The 24046-nt window shown below is 39.5% G+C and overlaps 1 protein-coding gene across 1 annotated transcript in view; it reads right to left on the bottom strand.

Moving 5' to 3' along the window:
- Positions 1-498: 498 nt before the first annotated feature.
- Positions 499-24046, bottom strand: part of SCAF11 (SR-related CTD-associated factor 11) — a 47027-nt gene continuing 23479 nt past the window's right edge. The window contains exons 5-15 of the mRNA XM_014963751.1: positions 22541-22638; positions 21466-21533; positions 20773-20828; positions 18272-18378; positions 16577-16666; positions 15900-16006; positions 8998-11610; positions 6727-7070; positions 4280-4498; positions 3697-3816; positions 499-3332 (exon numbers count right to left, since the gene is read on the bottom strand). Coding sequence (XP_014819237.1) covers positions 3204-3332; positions 3697-3816; positions 4280-4498; positions 6727-7070; positions 8998-11610; positions 15900-16006; positions 16577-16666; positions 18272-18378; positions 20773-20828; positions 21466-21533; positions 22541-22638 — 3951 coding nt within the window. The 3' untranslated portion in view covers positions 499-3203. The remainder of the gene's footprint in view (positions 3333-3696; positions 3817-4279; positions 4499-6726; positions 7071-8997; positions 11611-15899; positions 16007-16576; positions 16667-18271; positions 18379-20772; positions 20829-21465; positions 21534-22540; positions 22639-24046) is intronic.

Here is a 24046-nt window from a genome sequence, read left to right as displayed (position 1 = left end):
ACCCCCAGCCCTCACCCCAACACTCGCTGCCCTGAAGGGACATTTTGCCACGTACATCTGTTATTTTTTCAGCAAGGCAGGATAATGGTTTTAAACTGGAAGAGGGGAGATTTACATTAGATACCAGGAAGAAATTCTTTACTATGAGGGTGGTGAGACACTGGAACAGGTTGCCCAGGGAAGCTGTGGATGCCCCATCCCTGGAAGTGTTCAAGGCCAGGCTGGATGGGGCTTTGAGCAACCTGCTGTAGTGGAGGTGTCCCTGCCCATGGCAGGGGGGTTGGAACTCGATGATCTTTAAGGTCCCTTCCAACTCTAACCATTCTGTGATTGTGTGAAGTCAGACGCACTGAAAACAAATAACATGTAAAAGGAGGGGGAGCCCTGACAACACAAACCAAAATTAAATATACATATGTAGGTAAGTTCTAGTGACTACATCGCTCTGAATTACAGCTGTGGAGGGAGAGTCATTGAAGGCCAAACACGGACTACTGCTGGCTTCATGAAAAGAATTTATTAGAAACTGTTAAGCACTACACAAAACTAATTTTTAGAGTATTATTTTTTTTCAGTAGACAGCACTCCAGCTGTTGGCTACACACACTGAACCGTGGCGGTGGTGAGCAGCCGCTGCGCTCCCCACAGCCCTCCCCAGGCTGAGCCAGGGCAGCAGCAGGCACAGCGCAAGGGAAACCCCTCCGTGCAGCGAGGTGACAGAAAGTGACAGAAGGTGACACGGGTTGTACTTGTCTTCCTCAAGGCAATGAGGATGGAAGGAATTCCTGAGCCCGAGAGGCATCAAGGAGGGGCTCTGCGTCCCCAGCGCTTCGCCGTCAGTGCTCCTGCAGGGCGGGACCTTCAGAGGTGCAATAAATAGAAATACAGCTTTCACACTTTTTAAACAAAAACCATGACCCCGTGCCTTCTCGGGCAGCCACACCAACAGAGCCCTTACTGCTTTTCAGGAAAAATAGGAGGTGAGTCTATGTATTAAGGCAATGCTTTTTTTTTTTTTTTAATTTGACATAGATATTGTAACGAACTGCATATTTTCTGAGTATTCCATCGTAAAAAATAGAGTTACGGCTCACATGCTACTCTACCCGATATTCTTCATTTTAAATACAGTGGAGCATCACTATAGTCACTGCCCCACCAACATGGCAGCAGGTGACAGCTGATCTTCCAGCCAGGAGCTGCAAAACAAGAAATTCATGACCCCCCCTCTTCCCAGTTTAAACCCTCCATTGGTCCTTCCCACCCAATTTCCACCTCTCCTCTAAAAGGAAAAAAAAACAAACCAACCAAACCCCATAAAACATTTATCTGTCTCCTGAAAGGAACTTTATAGTAAGGCTCAACTGTATAGAGTAAAAATATATAAAAAGTCATTCAAATCCAAAGAGTCAGAGAAGGAAAATGTAATAAAAATAGTTACGCACGGCGTGAGAAACCAGGAGAGACATAGCAATTTGCTACAACAGTATTTTTTTTTCAAAAAGTGCTAACCCATTTTAGCTTAAAATAGTTCAAGAGATCATACAAATTGCTACCACACTGTAAAAGCGAGTATTTTGAAAAAATCTAAAACCTGGCTTGACTGTAGAAAATGTATTATATCTGTTTCTAATTTACATAGTATTTGTCTTTAGGCACACAAAAATAAATATAGACAGTCAAATGCTTCATTAAGTCTGTAGAAAGCTATAGTTAAATCCCAGTGAGCAATTGTGATAAACAGCACATTTTTTACACATAAATCTCTCTATATACTTGTGTGTGTATCCCTCATTTCATCCTCAGGCTTCTGTAAAAGTTACTTACACGGTAAGACTGTAAGTTTTCTGCCACCAACAGTTAATTTGGGTACCAGGAGGTAATTTCTCTGAAAAACAGCTTGATGCTTTTTGACAAAAATAGTTTATTCCTGCTGTTGGGCCAGGAGCCCTGGGCTGGAGCAGAAGCCGGAGGGGCTGGAGGAGAGCACTGGAATTCTATCCATCAACAACTGCTTCTATCTCAGAGCACGGCTCCTTCTCCACCCAACTCCAGAAGGATCCCAAGCTGCTCTTTCCATAAGGAATGCCTACCTTAGAGGGTGGTTCAGCACCTCTCCCTACTGCCACCTCAGTGAAACCAGTTGTACCTCCCTGGGTGTCCCCACACCTGCGTGTGGCACCTCTGCTCCCCTCCCTGCCTCACAGCACCAGGAGAAAAGCTGCTGCACCTCACCTCAGATGGCACCAACTCCACCACACGGGGCTGCTGATCCACCCTACCAGGCCTGGTTAACAAAGGAAAGCATCACGCAGCTAAGACTGGCACAACTGATGAAGCCTAGGACTACATTCCAGCTGTTCTTCATTTTACTTGAAGAAGAAACCGATTTGCTTTTCTGACCATCCAGCTCTCACTTCCAAACCCCTCCTGGCCCAGGGCAGGGTGAGACCCCAGCTGAGGTTGTCCGTGGGCGGGGACGGAGGGCTCTCAAGCACATCACAATTATTCAAGGTCATCCCACTGTCTTAAAACAAATTGAAAAACGTCACAAACGAAACCAAGCAGCATAATTTTTATTTGGTGTTACAACAGAGGTGCAGTGCCCGGGGCTTTGGGCACCACATTTTACTGTTTATGATTTTTCTTTTTAAAATCCAAACAGTTCTCCTGTTCAGGCAACTCCATGTGCTTTTTTCTTTTTTTTTTATATACACATTGTGACCCCTGCATTCAGCCTGTCCAGTTAACGCTAGAAATATTTGTCAAGGCAATACATTATTTTATCTTTGCTATAATTAAGGAGAAATCAAAAGAAAAAAATTTTCCTTTAATCTGACCGATTACATGTACTGTACATACCTGTTCCAAACCCAAGGTACTCCCACAGAAGTTTCTAATTTAATGCACTCTGTTATTCAAGTCAAAACGCTGTACATCTAAGTATCCACACAATCGTACATTCCTAATGATTCTTCTTTACACCTTTAATTTTTTTTAGACATCTGTTTTTAAAAAGGAATAAAGAAGTTGCCCTGTAGATCTATATTTCTTTAGAACAAAACATTATATACTACATTGAAAAATAATTTTATCAAAACCAGATTCAAATCACTGTCATGTACAATTTTTCAGTTAATGGTTCATGTTGAAATTGCACTTTGCAGATAGAATAAAATTAAAAACTGAAACCACGTTCTATTTCATTTCCTTTCAGAGGAGACTGCCTCTTCGGGATTTTTCTTCCGTGAGTGTTTATATTTGTCTACATACGCTTTCACTAGATTTGCCACTTTTGCAGAATTAACTTCTCCGCTCTTGCTATGACAAACCTACAATAGTTTTAAAGGAAAAAAAATAAAAATGTTTGAAACACTGCTGTTCATTGGCCGTTGTTTCATGCTATTTATTCATCTTCCCAACACCCCAGGTTTCCCCATCCAGGCAGGACACCTTGGAAAACTCCTGGTACTTCCCCAACTGCTCCCCAATCCCCATTCAGCTCTTTCAAACAATGAGTAAGTCATTTTCTGAGGAGCTGAGAAAGCTCTTGGGGATGGAGAAAGACCAAGGTATTTTTGCTTTTCCTGTTCCCCCTCCCAGCAACTACCAGTTGTTCCCACAAGATCCAGGAAACCCACCCCAAGCCCCAGGTCAGTTGCAATGTACACATTTCAGATGAACAGATCAACTTACTTTATCTACAGCTTTGCGCACGATTTCTTTGTATTCTTCCTTCGTGATGTCTTTATTTTGGTAGAAAGGCTTAATAGCTAGTTTGACCTCTTGTGCCGCTTTTTCTTGAATTAACAATTTCTGATGAAAAAAACAAACTTGAGTTTTAATTTCCAGTGCCTGCGTATGGATCTCTTTATTCATCACAAATTAAAACTTCACAGGTCAAAGTTACTCCAGAGGACCAGAAAACCACACTCCCCTCGCTCACGTTTCAGCTCCCAGGCGAGCTGCCTGTCTTCTACTAAGAAGAGAATCTTGTCTCACAGCAGCTTTTTATTCATAATAGTGCTGCTTTAAAGGAAACTATATATAAGAATATAAGAAAAATATTGAAAAGAGTCAGCTTGCTAGTTTAATGTCCTGCAGCCGCCATGGAAGTGTCACATATATGATGGTATTAAGTGTGTGACACAGAAGGGCTATTTGTCATAGTTTGCTATTTTTTAGTATCGCAATTTTTTTTGTTTTATATATATAAAATAAATAAATAAATATATATATAAACCCCCATATAGATAAAGACTCTGAACTTTGAACTTGCCTGGTCCTTCTTGGAGCTGTCTGCGCTGGCTTCCACCGTGACACTGGCTTTGTTTTCTCCCACTTTCACGGCTGCATTAGAGCTTTTGACGTGAGTTGACGACGTGGCGTTCCCCGAGCTTGGTCCCTGAACTGTCCCCACGCTTCCCAGGGCTGCTGCTGGAGCAGGCAAGGCTGGAGCACTCGTGTTATTACTCACGTGAGCAGCATTTGGAACACCCTGTTTTAAAAAGTTATGGGTAGGTGACACGTTATCCTGCAGCACGACAACGTGCCTTTCTAGAAGTCTCAGCAGCTCTAGAAGGAGCATCAACACTACATGCTTGGGTTCCTTAGCTCATTTCCACACTGTCCATTATTATGGAAGGTACAGAAACTATATTAGATCCACTCAAAGGAAAAAAATAAACATAAAGCTTGAAAAGTAAGGCATCCTCCATGTCACCTCCATGTGGTCGCTCAATTCTGGCTCTGATTCCACTGAGAAAACAAGCAAAGCATCCAGCAAGCAGGCAGGGAGGGTGTTGGCACAAGGGGAAGGGAGCTTAGGGCTGCACAACCCTTCTGCTTGCCTCAGGAGAGCACAGGAGGCCCGTTCTGTGTATCAGAGTAACCTTTTTTTCAAAATCAGCACCTAAACATACATATAAAAAGTTACCTTCAAACACACCTGCATTCATGCCTCCTAATGAAGCTGCTTTGAAAACATTTGTTTTCATGTTCCTTATCAGCTTGAACTTGTGAATGGATTTCAATGCAAACAAAGCGACAGGTCTACTCCAGGCTAGAGGTGCAACACTGGCTGAAGCACCAGGGGCTGTTCTTCAAGGAAAAGCCATTTGCTGTACGTTTCCAAACATCACCAAAAGACCATGGGCCGTGTTAATACTTTGCAATGGAAAAATTCAGTAGCTCTCAGAGCTGAGATAGAGGTCATTTTTAGTAAAAGCCAAGAACACAACACATTTCCTGTAGGCTACCCCAAACACACCTTGTTTTGCAGGTAATTGGCACTACTTATTTCCACATCTGCATTTATCCAGATGGAAAATGATGAGAGAGGGATTTGAGCTCCTTGGAAAGGCCACAGCTCTGCATCTTCCTTTCAAGAAGAAGGGCAGGTGGAGCCTCGCAGTGTTCACTGGTTTGTATTGTGCTACCACCAAGGACTCATTCAACAAAAGATCAAAGCAAAAGCAGCAGCAGCAGCAGCTCCCAAGAGCATCCATCCAGGTGCACCGAGACCATTCCACAAGAGCAGGGAAGAGCAACAAATACAACAGGGGCTTTTCCTAACAGACAACTGTATTTCTGGCCTGTAACCCCACCCTCTGTCCCCCATAATACTTAACTCCTTTTGTTCTGAGTTAATGAGTATGAATGGGTAACAGCAGCTGGAAGTGAAAAGGATGCAGGTAGTTTATCAGTTCCCTTCAAATCTTTAGAGATGACGCATGAAAACAGAGGGTTAGAAATTACTGTTGAAAGACATCACTTTTTCAACCTGGAATGCAGGGAAAGCATTTTAGGTGAGAGGGGGCAGCCTGCAACAGGAGGAGAGCACAAACCTCACTCACACATCCCAGAGGCAGCGTTACATCCCCTCGTGGTGCCATGCATTCTCCTGAAGTTGTTCGTATTCCTTTCCCTGATATGAAAGCTCTTAATACACAAACAGCTGGCCACAGGAGGAGCTCACATACCCAGAGGTTGTTTTAAGATATCTTGAGAGGCACAAAGAGATGGTCTGACCTGCCCCAGGCAGGGCAGAGTCTTTTTGAAAGTGGAGAAATGAAGTGGGAGTTAGGTTGGAACAGGGCATGCAAAAACGGGAGAATCAGGCAAGAAGGGGAAATTAAATATACCAAAGAAAGCAACAAAACGACAAAAAAGATTAAACAGAAAAGAAAATGTGTGTGTGTGGGGAAGCTGCTGAGATACCAACAGCTGGAGAATGGAAGTGTGGAACAAATGGGTGCCATGCAGTCCTCCAGAGCTTTCCTCTGCTGATGCCCCACACGGGATGAGAACCACAGCAAAGAGGCTGGGGCCACTTCCTAACGCTGCTGCAAGGGGATTCAAGCATGAGCTCAAGAATTAGATTTTGAAGGGGAAACCTTAGTTTTGGAAACAGAGCACTTCCAAGAAGGAAAAGGTAATGGAGAATGTTGATGAATTTTTCAGCGTTCCATTCCCAGCCGGAACACCTCGTTACCACAGAACCCCAGTTATGGTGCCGTGTATTATTATTTAAAAGCTACAGCCCCATAACAACTCATATCCTGGTGGATACCTCCACTTCAAATTTGGCGTGGGGTGGAAAAAGCCAGGCAAGAGAGAAAGAAACGGCAAGTGTAAATTTATCAAGACTATGGCATTTCCGTAGAAGAAATCCATAAGTGACACTCCTTCAGAACTGCTCTTGCCGTGGCTTCCACTAAAGCCTACCTGCAGCTGCTTTCCGTCCTGCTGGGAAGCGACGTAGCTGAGTTGTTGAGATGGTGGGGGTGGAGGTGGAGGCGGAGGTAATCCCTGAGACAAATTAGCGGGAGCAGCTACCTGTATGAGAGGCACGCCGGCGGGGAGGTGCACGGGCATCGGAGGGGGCATGTTGAAAGGATTCCGTGGCATGTTCATCATGGGAGGAGGGACACCCACTGGGTAGGGGAAGATATTCATGGGTTGGTGCTGCGCGTTCACTTGGGGCATCACATTCATCTGCTGCTGCATCATATTGATGGGTAACTGAGAGCCCTCGCTTTGCTGGCTGCCTTGCTCTTTGAGGTTTGGATCTGTCAAAAGCAAAAACAGACAGGGTATGAAGCAGAAAATCCCTAATTTATAAAGTAAAAGTGGAGCCAGGTGTCTGAACTCTTCATGAAGGACGGAGTATCAAAAAGCTGAACGTTATTACACTCATCACCAGACACGTCACACAGCCAGTGCTGGTTTCTGAGCTTAAAAGGTTTGGGTTACTATGGCAGCCTGCATTTTGAATTTCTGTTTTCTCTGCTTGTTCCCACAGCACAGCTAATAAATTATTTCATCACAATGAAAAGAGTAATTCTCCCCCAAAGAGCAGGAAGACAACATAACTTATCCAGCTTCTGCAATAGCAGTCACACCTTAGCACACCCGCAGTGCCCTCCCCGCCTTGGCCCGATCCACACACACTCACTGTAGCCCTTTCTGGTAAATAGACAAATATTCTGCTCTTTTGGCCTTTTTTTTTTTTTCACTGAATAATAAATCATCCTCAACCAATTTCAAAGATGTTCATATTCAGAAAGAGTTGTTCAAAACCTCTGTAATGGTACAACAGGTAAAGCCTAGAAGTAAAAATAACCCCTTGGGGTGGCAATTATTTAAAAAAATTGCTACCTTACTCTATCTTCAATAGAATTAAACTCTAGATACAAGCAGCAAACCTTCCAGAAGTCAAGAAATTAGTTCTGAGAAACAGCTGATGGGTTATAATTAGGATATCCTTCCCTTAAAGTCCCTTCCTTGAGGAACCCTGTCACTTAATTCACAGGGACTGGTATTTAAACACTTATGCCTCACCCCAAATCACCTTTTTTAAAGATCATGAGATAACAGAATCACGGAGGTTGAAAGGGACCTATGGAGACCATCTAGTCCAACCCCCCCTGCTCAAGCAGGGTCAGCAAAAGCAGGTTGATTGCCAACCCAGCCTGTTTTATCCAGTTTTGAGAGATGACTGTATTGTTCTCAGCTGAATTCACATTCCAAAAGTAAACATAACAGTGTGATTGGTCCAGAACAACATGAAATAAAGTCTGCAAATCACACAATACTTTCAATTAAAGGTTTGATAAATTTTGCCTGCAGCAGGCTGAAGGTTGACAAAGTTGCCTCAAAACTAAGAAATCACCAATGCAGTGGTCTCTGAAAAGAGGGAAAAAACTGCTGGCATATAGGATGAAAATGGATTTAAAAAAAGACAAAACGAGAAGCCAATGGGAAAGTGCAAGTGTGGTTGCCTTCAGAACTGGATTTTACAGATTTTTAAATACAACAGGGATCTGTGTCTTACTTCAGAGCATTAATAATCCGTGTATGATTCTGAGCAGCTAAGAAGTCAATCTCATCCACAGTTAACACACTTTCTACCAAAAAGGCTTTCTTTCTGTCAGGGTGGTTAGTTTTTTAGATATAAAATAATCAAAAATATTAGGCTTCTACTGAGGCTTTCGAGGAATTTTAATGAAGTACAGTAAAAGTACCATTTTTGCATTTCTAAATCTCCCTAGGTTTTTTTAAGCTTATTTAAAAACAAGAAAAATGTCAACATAATGACTTATCATCTCTAGAATCTACCGTGTGGGTCTGCACAGGCAAACGCAAACCTCCTTGAAAAAAATTACCCTTTTTAAAAGGTGTGTGGAGGCTAAAAGTAACCATGAAGAGGACATGCTTTCTCTTCAACCAAATCGATTTACTTAAGTAGCACTCTTCAGATGCATAGTCCTTAAATTATGTCTAACTTAAAGCAAAACCAAAAAGCCATTATAAGGCCACGAAAACACAAGAAATCCCTAAACGCCACATCTGCCACCCTCTATATTGCAAAAAGGCTACAGATTCACCTCAAATTATTTTGAAGAGCTGATCAACTTGAGATGGGTCAACGTGACTAGGATTTTACTTGGCTACTGCAGCTGTGACTAAGCTTTTATGCTTCAAAACTATGAATACCTTGTTCAGGTGTCTCCTCTTCTTGTCTCATTCCCCATCCAGACTGTGGGCTTGATGAACTGCGTCCTCTTCTTGAATAATAATTCTGCACATCAGCAGGTAAAGTCTTTCTTACAGCCCAGCTCGATGCAGATGTCCACCCAGATCTGTCAGCAGGTGTATCAAAAGAGTAATCTTGTTCATTCTTACGCTTGTATGGCTGATGCTCTGGGAACCTTGAAGTTTCATTCCCAGAACCATTTGAGTTCCCTGAGAGAGGTTTTCTATTTTGCCAGTGATTTTCACTCTGGTCTCCATACATGAAACCACCTCTTCCACGCCCCCCTCGGCCACGCTGACCTCTCCCTCGATTCGGGATCCAACCCGAACCAAAGTTTTTATTCCAAGAGTGCCCTGAATTATCATGCCTGCCGTCTTCCCAATGTGGCTTCTCTCTCTCTCTGTTCCTGACTTCAGGAACGGAGTTTATTCTTTCCATTACCCAGTCTGGACAGTCATTCCTCCGCTTGTCGGAAGAGCACTGATCCTCATTGTTTTTTTCTGCATTGTCTTTCTCTTTTTTAAGACTTTCATTCTGTTTCTCTTGATCACCTCTTCTGTATCGGTCATTTCCTCTTGGACTCCTCCAGCTGTCGTTTGCCCATCTCTCTTTCCATCGAGGTGAATGACTGTCCCTCTCATTTCTAGAGAAGGAAGAACCTTTATTTCTTGTCCTAGATCGTGATCTTGACCTAGATCGTGACCGTGACCTAGACCACCTCCTATTTCTTCTGTCTCTGTCACGATCTCTTCTTTGACTGTCTCTATCACTGCTTCGAGATCTAGATTTTTGCCTCGGAGACGAATCCTTAGTTCTTGACTGAGAAGATGATCTCCTGCCTTCCCTGGCAGTTTCCCTTTTGGGAGATCTAGATGGCGCTTTTTTCTCATCTTTGAGTGCCTCCCTCTTTGGAGAACGAGATGAGGATCTCCTTCCCTCCCTCACAGTTTCCTTCCTGGGAGATCGTGAGCTCCTGTCTCTGGTCATCTCCCTTTTAGGGGATGGTGATTGAGATTTCCTGCCCTCTCTCCTAGAAGGAGACCAAGTTGTTGATGGAGAGTGAAACCTAGACCTCCTAGTTCGAGTCTTTTTCTCTTTTTGGGGTTCTGACTGGCACTCTCCTTCTTGAGGAATACTTTCATCTTTTTCATCAGAAAGTCCTGAAACTGATGTGTAGTTTCCTGCATCACCCTGTGAGGAGTTCACTTCTCCTTGCCCTGTACTTTGAGCTGGTGGTAACTGTGAGGAGTTCACTTCTCCTTGCTCTGTACTTTGAGCTGGTGGTAATTGTGAGGAGTTCACTTCTTGCTCTGTACTTTCAGCTGGTGGTAATGGCTCAACCTGAGGTTCGTTCTGGTCACTACAAAATGAGTCACAATCCATCGGTATCATTTCATTGTTATCTTCACCAAAATGCTTATGTTCAGCATTTACCTGGGGTGACTCTGAAGTTCTACCCTCTTCACTTTCTGGCATGGTCTTCTCTTTTAAGGATTGTTCTGATGTACTGTCTACAGAAATATTGTCTCCTAATGTGTCTGGTTCTTCATCTTGAACAGCTTTTAAGTTTTGAATATCTGTACTTGCACAGTCTACTACTGTTTTTTCTTCAGCCTCAGAATAATCTATTTCTATGGCTTCTGGATGCTCAGGCAATTCACTTCTGGGGCTCTCTAATGGCTGATCTTTTTCCAAAGGTTCCGGATATTCCAACAATTCATTTGCTGGGCTAGCTACAGGTTCATCTATTTTTGTCAGAGTTTCTACATTCTCCATTGATTCACTTTGAGGACTACACGATGTCTGATCTACTTTTTCAGAAGTTGCATGGTCACATGCTTCACCTCTGGGACTAGCTACTGTTTCTGTTTGTTCAAGAGTATTTTCACTGATATCCTGATTCTTATCATCTACATCTTTTTCAGTAACATCTTTTACTTCAAATTCCTGGCTTTCATCCCCTGAAGTCAGTACTGGAGGTTCTTGGGCAGAAACACTTACATCCACGTTATCTGAAGTATCTTCACCTTTGTCACATTCTCCTGTAGTTTCCTCAATTTCTGCATGTTCACTACAGCTTTCCAATCCGTTAGCAGATTCTGTTTCCATGTTATTGTTCTGCAAAAGGTTTGTGTTATTGCTCTCATCATCTGACTGCTGGTCTTTATCCAATGTTAGAACTGCTTCAGATTCAGCAACATCATCATCTTCCACTGAATCACTGGACGATTTTTCGGAACGTGCAGCACTTCTCAGTTTCTTTTTAACCACAGGTGTTTGTTGTTTAACTGTTCTTTTAGACTTTCGTTTTGGAGGAGCCTTCTCTGATTCTGAAGGAGATTTATTCAGAGATGGGTTATTGCCATCAGAGGCACCGCACGCAGAACTGCCTGACCGAGGTGAGCTCCGAGACTGACTCAGAGTCTCGTTTTTGCTGTTTCGTGCAGATCTTCTTCTAGGAGTAGTGTTCATCAATTTCCTTCTAGTTCCTCTAGTCCCAGATGAACCAGAAGCTTGCTTTTTCTCTTCTCCTTCTTGGGTACATGCAACAGCATATCCTTTGCCTAAAGATTCTAAGAAAAGCAGAATATATTAAAGTTTGATAATAACTATTTATCCAAACACAGTTAAGAACATAAAATAACTGGTTAAACAGATCTCCTTGAATAATACAATTTAAGATTTAGTAGGAAATGCTGCCACAGCATTGTTTTGGTTTGTGTTTTTTTTTTTTCAGTGCAGACTTTTTCTTTAAAGAACAGAATTAAACTAATGAAGTGACACATCAGACATCTAAACACACATTTGAGAAGCAGTATCAGCATGGCTACACGGACAGTAACGGCATTTGCAATGAAACCACAACTGAATTGCTGTTCAAAGATAGTCAGTATTTAAGCTGTTAGAAAAGCAAGGAATTAACCACACAACACTGTTGGCACAGAGCAGCCCCCATCATTCTACAATGCAGGTCTATTGGCAGTGAAGCCTCAATACTACAGAAATGAAGTCCAATACTACAGCAAGTGACATTTTTCAATGGCCATCAGTGGATGACCTCATGGGAAGCAGTTGATCAGAAGCAGCCATGGCAGCACACCTCTCCACAAAATCTGATTTCAGACAAACTCGTTCACCAGTTGTAAGGCAGACCCTGCACGCTCCATGGCAAACTGGACAAACTCTGCTGCAAAGTCCCCAGGGTTCCTGCAGCACCTAACAAACTGAATAAGGAGCGCAAGTTTCGGTGCATCAAAAAACCTAAAGCTTTAAGAAGAATGATCTTAAGCTGCACACGGCAGCACGGGAGCTCTTGAGTGGATACTGTAATAATTTATTTCCTGCTATCCACAATTTAAGAAAATTCTCTGTAGGGAAGCCAAGAGTTATATTCACTGCAAAGGGAACAGCTGGTACTCCTGATACCTATAAAAGCTTACGAGGGGCAGCTCAGGAATTAACAATTGGTGATAATTAAGTAAATATACTTGAATTTAATAGTCACTTCAGAACTAAATTAATTTCTTGAGATGTCTGTTAATTTGATTCTTACTTTGTGTAGACTTCAGAACGCATCAGGAATTTGGTGTTTAAATGAATTCTTTCTGCAGCTTCATTTTCATAAGCAAATAGTAGAAACTTGCTAAGAAAGATTAATTTCAATGGATTTTGCAATGGTTTTATCACATCACACTTGAACTCTTGATTCTAACTCTCTGTATAACATTATTTCCTGTGTTTTTACTGCACTAAAATATTTGTTAAATGTATTCTTAAATGGATTATATAAAAATCAAATAGGAATAAGACAAGTATGTAACAGCGCAAAATCCTCTTTCTACCATTTCCTAATTTGTTTGCAGAATCAAAACCATATCAACTGTCTTTTAAATGTAAACTTATCATCTGATAACCATAGAGCTGTAACTCCACAAGTACTCACTAGCCTTTAGAAGGCTACAGCAGAGCACAGGACTATAATCACCTCCTCTGAGTTCCCTTGTAAACACAATAATTTGACTGAACATGAGAAAAAAAAATACCTGGTTTTGGTTTTCCGATGTTCGCTGATCAAATTACCACTTAAGAGAAAGAAAACTAATGGTATCGATTGTATAGAAGGTACCACGTATTTAAAAGACAACAATGTGTGTGGTAAAGAATTTCCAAAGGAGTTTTAGGTGACTAGCACTATTTGAGGTACCTACTGGAAGAGTCTCCCCAATAATTTTGTTAGGAAGTGGTTAACCAGCAGTTATTCAGCCACATGTGGCTGTCTCAGACTAACTATGTCTTCAAACCTATTACAGTAGCCAGGAAAACAAGTCAGATATTAAAAATTTGTAATGACATATAATATCTAGGATGATTTGCTTCAACAGGCAAGAAATCACCCTGGCGTAATAAAAACTCTGAATACAAATGGCATGTGGGAATCCTGACAGAATTAAAAAGGCAAGTAATTTTTGTGGCACTTTCAAAGTTCACTTGTGAAACGCAAGCCTCTTTTTAGCATTCCATACTACCTGTAAAATTTTAACAGACAAGCTTCACAAGCTTTGGACTTGGACCAAAGACAAGGCATTTCAGTTCACTGACTCTTTATTTAAAAATATTTTAATCACACAAAAGCACTGCCTAATGCCAGCCTAAATCACAGCAGTATTTGTAGATTCACTGACACATTTTCAGGTCAAATTAGTAAGACAACTATTTAATGGTAAGAGAATCTAAAAACTGAAGCATCTACAGGGAAGATCCAGGCAGTACAGTTAACATCACCATCACTGATATTTGTATGACTCCTTGCACAACCCTGGAAGCAACTGTCAACTACTACGCTGATGCAAGATTGTACACCTTAGGTGTGACCAAGAGATGGGGGAGCGTGTGTAAAAATAAATTGAAAAAAAATGTTTATGTGACCATCTTCCAGACACAATTTAGTAAGAATCACAAGATCCACTTTGCCTTTTTTTTTTGTATACATGTATATTCAGTATTTTCTTCATTTTTCTCCTATTCTCCACCTTTGCAGAAAGTCCCAGTGTCCTCTCTGTTTCCTCCATCTCTCATACTTCCTGTAAACTCTTCTCCTTTATATATATTTGCCAGGCATCTCTAACAGTATTCAGGTTAAGCTTCTTGCTTTTGTCCTTACCTTTTTTTGTGCATATCTGTCTTTTCCTTAGTTTCAATATAAAAACCGAATAGGGAAGGAACACTCACTCAACAGAATGTGAACAAAATCCTCAAGGGACATTTTCACATCAAACTTACACTAGTTTCACTAGGAAATTTGAAGACTCTATGTCTTACTTCCTGCATGCTTCTTACCAGTAGGCAGTCTTTAAGTCAAACTTGAAAGTGACTTAAATCTTTAGTGTTGACATACTACAATGTTTTTAGATTCTATCTTGATGACTCTTTTACACTTTGTCCACAATATAAGTAATATATTACATTAAACATCTGAACTTCAGTTCAGGTGTGGCAAGAACACATGGAAACATATAAACCAAAAATATCTGGGGAAAAAAAAGATTTCCTTTTCTTTTGTTGTCAAGACTCAAACTCAAAATCTCCTGCCTCTCCCAAAAGATAGTATAAGGGATTTAGTTCCATATTCTGCTTTAGGAGTTGACAATGTTATCAGTGTTTCTAGATCAGTTGCTGATATTATCAACAGCAATTACTCACATGTCCTAAATAGTCCAATGTGGAAAAATAAATTTGGAGCTTATTTAAATATTCTTTGTCTTTCCATTGAGAGAAAAAAACCAAAGTGTTTTTTTTTGTTGTTGTTTGTTTGTTTAAAAATGCTTCTGATGTACATTAACAAAGAAACCTGACTGTGTAAGTAGAAAGGTAAAGTGAAGTCAAGAGCTATGCTCTAGCATGTGTACTCGGTTACCACTAGAAGCAGAAATGGTTAAGCATCAGTTAAATTGCAGTGCTAAACATCAGAGGCCTGAGGAAGCAACCTGTCCTTTTTTCACTGGGGAATCCAGAGGTGAAATAAGTACCTTTAACAGGAATGCAGAAAATGAATGAATCAAGCATCTTTTTCATGATCATTCTACTACTTAATTCTGTCCAGCAATTCACTCACTTCCTCACAATTTTTGTAAGCCAAGAGACCCAAATCTCTCCCACCTCTTTGCCTACTAGTCAAATAAGAGTAATCTAACTCCCAATTCAAAGAAGGCATTATCTCTGGCCTTAAAAAAACAGCACTCCTTTGTTTTCACTTCTTTGAACTTGTGCAGCCTGTTGGAAGAGAAACTACATTCTTGCTGAGTATGGAGAGAGAGGCTGTAAAAGCAACAGGAGGAAGGTAATGCCTTCCATGTCTTTGTCTTCTGCTAAATTCCTGACAGACCCTGAGCTTGAGCACCTTTGCTATTTGCCCTGTAGGGCTTGTAGGCATATTGAAAGAGATCCATATGCTGCATTGTTTCCTGACCACTATTCTTCTCTGTCAGGGAACAGTTTGTTGCTCGCATTGCGCAATATACCATTGAAATATGTCAAGCAATTCCTAATGTATCAAAAAGAGATCTTAAACAACAGGAAAAGGGAGTTGTAACAGGAAAGAAAGTGTTGGATTTAGAAATTTAATTAATCTTCAAATGAAGAACAGTTATGCCAGTTGTGGGGTGGCTGGGTCATCCTCTATATTGGAATTTCTAAATTAAACCACCTGGTTTTGAAATAAAACCAAACTGCACCAAACAGGTTGTTTTGTTTTTTTTTTTTTTTCTGTTAGCTGTAAATATATACTCTGCTTTGAATTCTAAGAGTCATGTTTTAACAATACTCCACATGAGCTATAAATAAAACTTACAAAAAAAAAGTTTACCAAAGTTTTCCAAAGGCCTGATATTTCTTGGAAGAATTGTTCCTGCCACTGTAGTAGAAGTGAGAAGAAAAGTCTCGGCTTCAGCTCCATAAGACATTAAGGGAATTCTGGAAAATTAGAAGCATTAACATTAGTTGTTTTAGCTGTCTGGAGCAAGTTTTGGAAACAATGTACAAAACCAAAACAGTAGGAAACAATGACACTTCAAACCACATCACAGCTGGAGAGAAAGGGAAAGCTGACAGAGAACAAAACTTTCCTACTTTTATTTAATTTCAGGTTTATATTAAGGTCCACTCTAGTAAAAAAGTTCAAGCAAGGTATGTTATGTTAAGGCAATATACATTTTGCTTTCTTCAAAGCATAGAACTGTAACAAAGTGTCCACTCCAAATACTGGAAACAAAATTGTGGACACTGATTTAGTACTTCAGCAGAAAAACAGCCTTTTCTGCAGAAAAATGAGAAACAGTCTACACAGCAATTTAGTAAAAGCTTGTTTTTTCCCCCTCCTAAACATAACAAATAAATAAATAAATATATATATATATATATTCAGCCTCCCTCAGCAAACCTTGGGCAAAACCAGAATTTTATTATTGATCAAATTAATTAATCCCATGCCATACTTGAATTGTTATATTAAGATCCTCTGCATTATGAATACTAAACACATACCTTTCAACTCTAGCAAGCACAGATGAACAGGACAATTCCAGTTCTTGCCTCTTCTGTCCGATCGCTGCATCAACTTCCGTGAATTCTGTACTGAAATACAAATTTCACACAAAAAGTTACAAAAAGTAAATTTGTACTACGATGATTTTGTATTTCAATAATTGCTTCTATCAATGACTTTTTTTTAAATTTCACTGTATTAGAACTCTCAACAGTCATCATGAAATTATGCATTGTTATTTAGAGGGGAAAAAAAAGCAATAGCAAACATAACAGAAGTCCTAAATGAATGAGGCATACTACGGAAGACAGGAGATGAAATGTCTCTACTGGGGAGTTAAAAGATAGAGAAACTTTGCATCTTTGACAAATTAATACTCTTACATGTTTGTTTTTTTCTGTTTACAGCAGACTGCTAAAAAACATATAGACACAATTTTTTTTATTAGACCATATCGTTGAAATAATCTTCTTCCAGACTATTCTTGTTCTTCCATTTTCTCACCAAACCAATTTTTTTTAAAACACCTGTTTTTAAGTATTAGGCTCATTAAGCTAAATTGCTTCAGCTATGTTTAAGGTATTCCTCTTGGAATCAAGGAACAACAAGAAAAAGATTGTTTCTGACACAAAACAGGGTATTTACTGTTAACTGTCCAGGTTTCAGCCGGGACAGAGTTAACTATTTTGCTAGCAGCTGGTGGGATGTGGGATGAGAAATACTTTTGATAGCACGCTGGTGTTTTCAGTTGTTACCAGGCAGTAAAGGCCTTTTCTGCTCCTCACACTATCCAGCCAGTGAGGGCTGGGGGGGCACGAGAAGTTGGGAAGGGAGGATGTTCAGAGTTATCATGTTTGTCTTCCCAAGTAACTGTTACATGTGAGGCAGCTCCACTTTCCTGGAGATGGCTGAACACCTGCCTGCCCATGGGAAGCAGGGAATGAATTCCTTGTTCTGCTTTGCTTGCACATGCTGCTTTTGTTCTGCCCATTAAACCATCTTATCTCAATCCATGAGTTTTCTCACTTTGACTTTTCTGATTCTCTCCCCAGTCCCAACCAGGGGCAGTGAGTGAGCAGCTGCTTGGTCCTATCTGCGACTGGGGTTAAACCACGACACTGTTTTGCTAACTGCTGATGTAGTAACAGGCCTAACCCTTTCCTGTCCAAGGCTTCAATTCAGCAAGCAGTTTAAATATGAGCAAAAAATAAAACTTAACTCCTATTGAATCAATGAGATTAAAAGCACATCGGTCTCTTTTCTCAAGTCACAGGCGACAGGACAAGAGGAAATAGCCTCAAGTTGCGCCAGGGGAGGTTCAGGCTGGATATTAGGAAAAATTTTTTCACTGAAAGGGTTATCAGACATTGGAATGGGCTGCCCAGGGAGGTGGTTGAGGCACTGTCCCTGGAGGTGTTCAAAAGACGGGTTGATGTAGTGCTGGGAGGTCTGGTTTAGTGATGATGCTCCTTGTTTGTTGTGTGGGTGTCTATTTTTGTCAGTTAGGTTGACGGTTGGACAAGATGATCTTTAAGGTCCCTTCCAACCTAGAAGATTCTGTGATTCTGTGACAAATTAGGTTGTGCCCTTAATAATACTAATTTTGAAGTGTTTGCGTTTATCCTTTATATGCCCATCAAAATATTTTAAGGCAGTGACCCAGCAGTTTATATTAAGCACTAGTATATACTAACCAGTCATTTCTACAGCTAAAAAAGGATTCTTCATTGCTACCACCAGCTGGAAGTGTGGAGAAGAAATTGGTTCTGAAGCACTCATTCCAGCAGGTCTGTCTTCTGGGCTACAAAAAAAATATTATAAATTAAATAAAATATTATAAATTAAAGACGTCCATAGTAAAATAATTAACATGTAATACATGAAGATGCACTGAAGTTGAATCATGTCCGCAAGACTTTCGCTCACAAAAGGTAGGCACAACCACAGCTCCATAGTTATATGCAGAGATTTGCCGTTACAACAAATAAATTTTCTTTATTTGGTCTAAATTTTCAACACCTGCTCCTTGCAGATAAATGATATATTTTATACAGGTGTTCCATGGCAAAATCTTTAATGCGCCATAAAGAAATTGAGAATAAACAAGCATGATCTTTCCTGTTTCACGATTCCCCTTTCTGGTACCTAACAAAGCAGAGTAAGCACAGCACTAGCACCTTTGGGCAGACCCCTTTACAGCAGTTCACTGAACATTTGGTTTCAAAATAACAGGCAAACACAATGTAAGTAGCTGGGACTCTCCTTTGCCTTTGGGTAGGCTTAGCAAGTTGAAGATTGACTGGTGCATCTGTTTACTGAGCCCTCACAGAAAGGCACAACACTCAGAATCCACTTCGTATTTCAACAAATACAACCTTCTATTTTGATCTCAACGCCCACCACCTCCTGTGTGCTACTGTGCTGCCTTTTGATGGTGTGCAGGAAACTCTGTTGCTGTCTACGGGGCTGGCTGCAGGCCCAAAAAAGGATGAATTGTAACCCTCCAGATACTTTTCCCAGACTGACCCACTTACCTACGCTGACCCATTTTTGCCTGTTCTATCCCGTCACCTAAAGCGTTAATGCCACCTCGAATCTGACTAAAACATTCCTGTTCATTCCCCATGACTGGCGTTTTAAAATGGGAACTTACTGAATCTTCCCGTCATTTTCTTTCAGAATATATTTACTCTGATGAAAAATAAGCTTTGTAATAGGACATATATAAATATATGTCTCAAGTACGCAGTCATTACCTGTGTGCTTCATCAAACCTTGGCAGAGAGCTGGTTTTGATGGGAACATGCCCTATTTCATCAATGTGCAGATTTTAAGTTTCTCCTAAAAAGCTTTTGAGTTTAAGTTTTATTTTAAAAATGCTATAATTTTGAACATTAACATTTCCCTTTCCACCTAAAAAAAGCTATCCAGATGTTCCACAAATACTCTTATGAAGTGGTTGTTATTAAATCAGTGCTTTCTTTTAAATTCTTTAAATTTTGGATACTTACTGAAAAATTAAGCCCTGTACCCCCTCCTCAAGGTTTTTAATGGCTCTACTTTTGTTTATGCACCTTTTTTACAACAGGTACCATTTGAGACACTAAAGCTATTAAACAGTGCACAGTAAATCAGTGAAACTAGATGTGAAAGCATTCCCCAACCTTGAAGTCAAATTAGAGGTTGATCTACCACTAGCCAAATCCTTCCAGTTCAAAACCTCTTCAATTCAATGAAAAGTACCTTTAATTTTATATGGTAACAGAAGCAAAATTTCTAAATACCTGACCTAGAAGGGGAAGGCCAGAGCTAAAGATATGCCTGAGAATGATGGTGTGCAAGCACCAAAGATAAGTGACAACTCAGGCCACCAGCTACTGAAAAGACACATGATGTGTATGTGCCCATATACAGTCAACAGGCAAAACAGGGACTTTGGTTTTCCTCCAAATTTTTAAACTTCAAGTAAGACAGAATGGTGGGGAATGCTGACATTTCCACTTGAGAATGAAATTTATGGTCTAGAATTACCTCATGAAAATACATTTATGGGTATGAGTAAGAAAGCTCTGATCACAAACTTGTGTCCCAGAGACACTAATTATTTTTGAAAGGAGGGAAGGCAGAAATCAAACAGAGCCTTTATAGCACCTTATAAATTCTGCATATTATAAACCTGTATTATAGGCTGAGATTTATGAAGTAAACAAGAAATTTAGAAATACAAACATTCCCAGGAGTAATCTCCCATGAAAAAAACAACTTGATGCAAACTATAATGCTCATGGCTTATTCATATAACAAATTACTTGGTTGATTACAATTATGTATTTTCATGAAAATAATGAAAAGGTTCATACGATGGTACTTGGCTAAAAGTTTGTAGCTCATACCACCTTCTTTTGGTGAAGAAAGATGAAAACAGGGTAGTTACAGTATCTTATGATATAACATCCTAATCTTAATGAAAACATTTACCACCAATAAACTAAATTTAATCTGAGAGAGAAGCTCATATAACACAGCACTACATTCTAATTACTTCCTTCAAGGAAAAAAAGAGACAAAGTAACAAAGTTTGGATCATACCAAATAACAAACAGAAGAAGTTAACCTTAAAAATAAGCAGAAAGATACTTTTTAAAATGTTTTCATTAAAACAAGTGTTTACAAGTGTTTCATTATCAGAACCAACCTTGTTTATCTTCACAGACAAAGCTTTCTTGTTTCGTTTGTCAAACAATATATTACCTGTGTGGAATAAGAAACAAAACTGTGATTATTACTTGACATAGTAACTTTTGTCAAAATCATTAATGCAATCAGCTGTTAATGAAAATATATCTTAAATGTATTTACAATGTGTTTACATACAAACTGAGTAAAATTAACACGCATGCACCTTCACAATAGCTTTTTTATGTATCAAGCAGTTTTCACCTCTTCAGATATTTGCTGTTTCATAAGTTATGAAAACACTTATAGAACAATATCTATTAAACAAGTCTCTCAAAATGTTGGCCCCAAAATACACCTAAAGTGCTTCTTGTGTCTGAACTCCCACCAAAAAACTTCCTGTGAATAAATGCCAGTCATTAGCCATTCACCAACTGTCTGATGCAGAAAATGACTTTAGGCTGAAACCAAATCCATTTCTCTTGTGACTGGAACTGAAGAGGCAGTCCTTCCAGTGAAATAAGAACAGTAGTTTCACATACTGCAATTTTGTTCTCTTAAGTTCCATGCTTCTATTCCTTCTATTTGGTTTTCATATGCAAACACAAGTAATTAAAAAAAAATATTAAATGGGCTCAGCAAGAAAAGAAATTCTCGCGTTCCATAATAAAAACCAGCAATTCTAGCAAATGGAGGACAAATATCAACTTACTGTATTTTTTCTTCACAACTTTGCTTAATTTTGCTGCTAATGGCCCTCTGTCTGGACATAGAGCTCTTCTGCAAGATTAACAAAAGATATCACAGAAGTTATTTCTGGGCATATTTAAGCTAACCGTATATACATCCAAACAAAATCAGCTTCTATTTTAAGGAATTTTTATTTTGTGCACATAAACAAGTTCTGATTGCTATTAAAACCTGAACTTGCATCATGTGTAATATCTCGCACATATTAAAAGCCACAGTGCTTCAAAAAGTTTACATATGGAAAAGAAATATCCATTTACACAACACAAGTTAATATCCTGTATCAAATCTCAATGCTTATTTTTGCTTTATTTCATGGCAACACATGAAAGATGTTACAATCTGCTTGCATAAATACTTTGAAGAATATCAAAGTGAATGGTGATTCAGAATGGTGAAGTGCAAAGATCAGTCTTTTCTAATAAGAGCCAGAAAAGGTAATTAACTTCCAGTTATCTTTTCCGTAGTGAAGTCCGCTTCAAATTCAATCTCAAGAACTCTCTCTATATATCACACATTCCATTAAACACTGACTTTAGATTATTGCTATTTAGTGAAAATTGACTGTGTAATCCTGAGCTTCCCCTTATACAATAGTGCAAAGGTGACAAGATAAAGCCTCTTAAAACAAGAATGGTATTTCCACAACTTCCTCTCAAACTGGGTAGTAAAACAGGAACACCGCCAACATTTATGATAACATGTGAGAAAGGGGATGTCTGTTTACATAACCAAAGATTTATATTGTTAAAATATGGTCTTAATTCTAATTAAAAAGAAATTAGAATTGCTTGAAAAATGCACACAGCTTAATGCAAGAAATGCATTGCTCCTTACTTCTTCCTTGCTATTGTACATATTCAAGTGGGAATTACACCAGCGATAAAAGTAAAGCTGAACTACCACTGATGAAAAAATAGTTTATTTTAAAATAAACTTAAGTTTTTTTAAAAAAATCCAGGGTCTCCATTTTAAAAGAGCTGAATTTATATTTTGAACATTACAATGACATGCTGAGTTTTAAGTGGATGACCAACCTCATAAAACTTCTCATCTTTGCATGGCTGTATTTTCCCTTATTGCAGGCACAGTTTTCCTCTTCTTCCTTCTGTCTTAGCTGTTTTTTAACCTGAACCTGTATTGAAGAATAAAGTCAATCCAATCTAGAATCTCAATACACATGAGCTTTAAATACATTCGAAGTCTCTTAAGGTCTGCAGAGCTCAAACTGAAGGACTCAAAATCATTTCAAACCATTACTTCTTTAACCTCACACTTTGCAGATTTGAAGTTTTGTTTTTCATTTGTTTTTCATGGAATGGAAAAAACCCACTTTGATATGTGTATTGGCTTAGATGCATACTAATTCCACGAGACCAAATACCCCTGAACATTCAGACTGCCAATGGCAAGTATCTCAAAGCTATGCACTATCTTCTATTGAGAATTTGGAAGTTAAGTTTTTTAAACTAAGCTGGTTGATCTGAATAGACAAGGTTCAGATTGGGAAAATGCCGAACTGCCACTCAATTTCAAATGGTTCCTCATAATTAAAAACCACCAGATTTCCCTCTATAGTAAAATAACTTATGGGCTTCATATAATATTGGGGTTTTTCCACATCTTCAAAATTCTAAGAAAGCAATATACTTTTTATTACATACTATGAAGTTTCTTCAATGGCTACATTGCAACAGTTTGTATTAGATAGTCTGTATTTCTTTATTCTAGAATGCTAGATTTATACACAACTCCTTAAGCCAAGAGCATTCTAATGATGAGTATTACAAAGGGAAAGCTGCCAATGCCCTGACTGTGTCCCTGCTAACACTGGCCATGGTGTCAGCATTTCTCAGTACACGTTCCATCTGCCCCTATGGCTCCAGTGGCTCTTTTTCAGACCAGGACCCTTGCTCTCTGCCCACCTGTTTACACTGCAATTCTATGGACAAAGAACCTTTCAAAACATATGTTGACACAGTCTCTACATTCTTCCCAACGAAAACTTCAGTTTATCTTGTTTCAGCTGCTTCCTTGATTCTTTAGAAATAAAGAAGATAAAATATGCTAGCATAATTTTCTGTGAGAAGGAATTATCTGTGGCTGTCAGTCTGGTGGTTCATTTGAAGCTGACTGCCTGGGCCTCCAGAAGCACAAGAAATGGGTAGTGGGAGCTTGTGTTCTAAACATAGGAAAATGCAAACTCAACATCTTCAGAGTTATTTATAACCAGAATTTCATCACAGAATTTACAAACTGTACACAGAATTAGCAGCATCTTTCTACATACATTTGCAAGATCATCTTTCAGAATCAAGTTTTATTTTCCCACTTGATAAACTGCTCTCCATAGAGTATTCAAAAGAGTTGAAAACTTAAAAAAATTCTGAAATTTAGGTTGAATAAGGCTTAGCGTTAATTAATTCCTCTTGCCTTCATGTGGTTTTGTCTGTGAATTGGAGGCTGTGAACATACAAGATTCACCTCAGCTGAAAAAAAGGCAAGACTGCATGCTAATTGATACAGCACTTGTTTACAAAACC

Source organism: Calidris pugnax, unplaced genomic scaffold (genome assembly GCF_001431845.1).
Source record: "Calidris pugnax isolate Ruff unplaced genomic scaffold, ASM143184v1 scaffold44, whole genome shotgun sequence".
NCBI lineage: Eukaryota > Metazoa > Chordata > Aves > Charadriiformes > Scolopacidae > Calidris > Calidris pugnax.
This window is presented reverse-complemented; position numbering and strand designations above follow the sequence as displayed.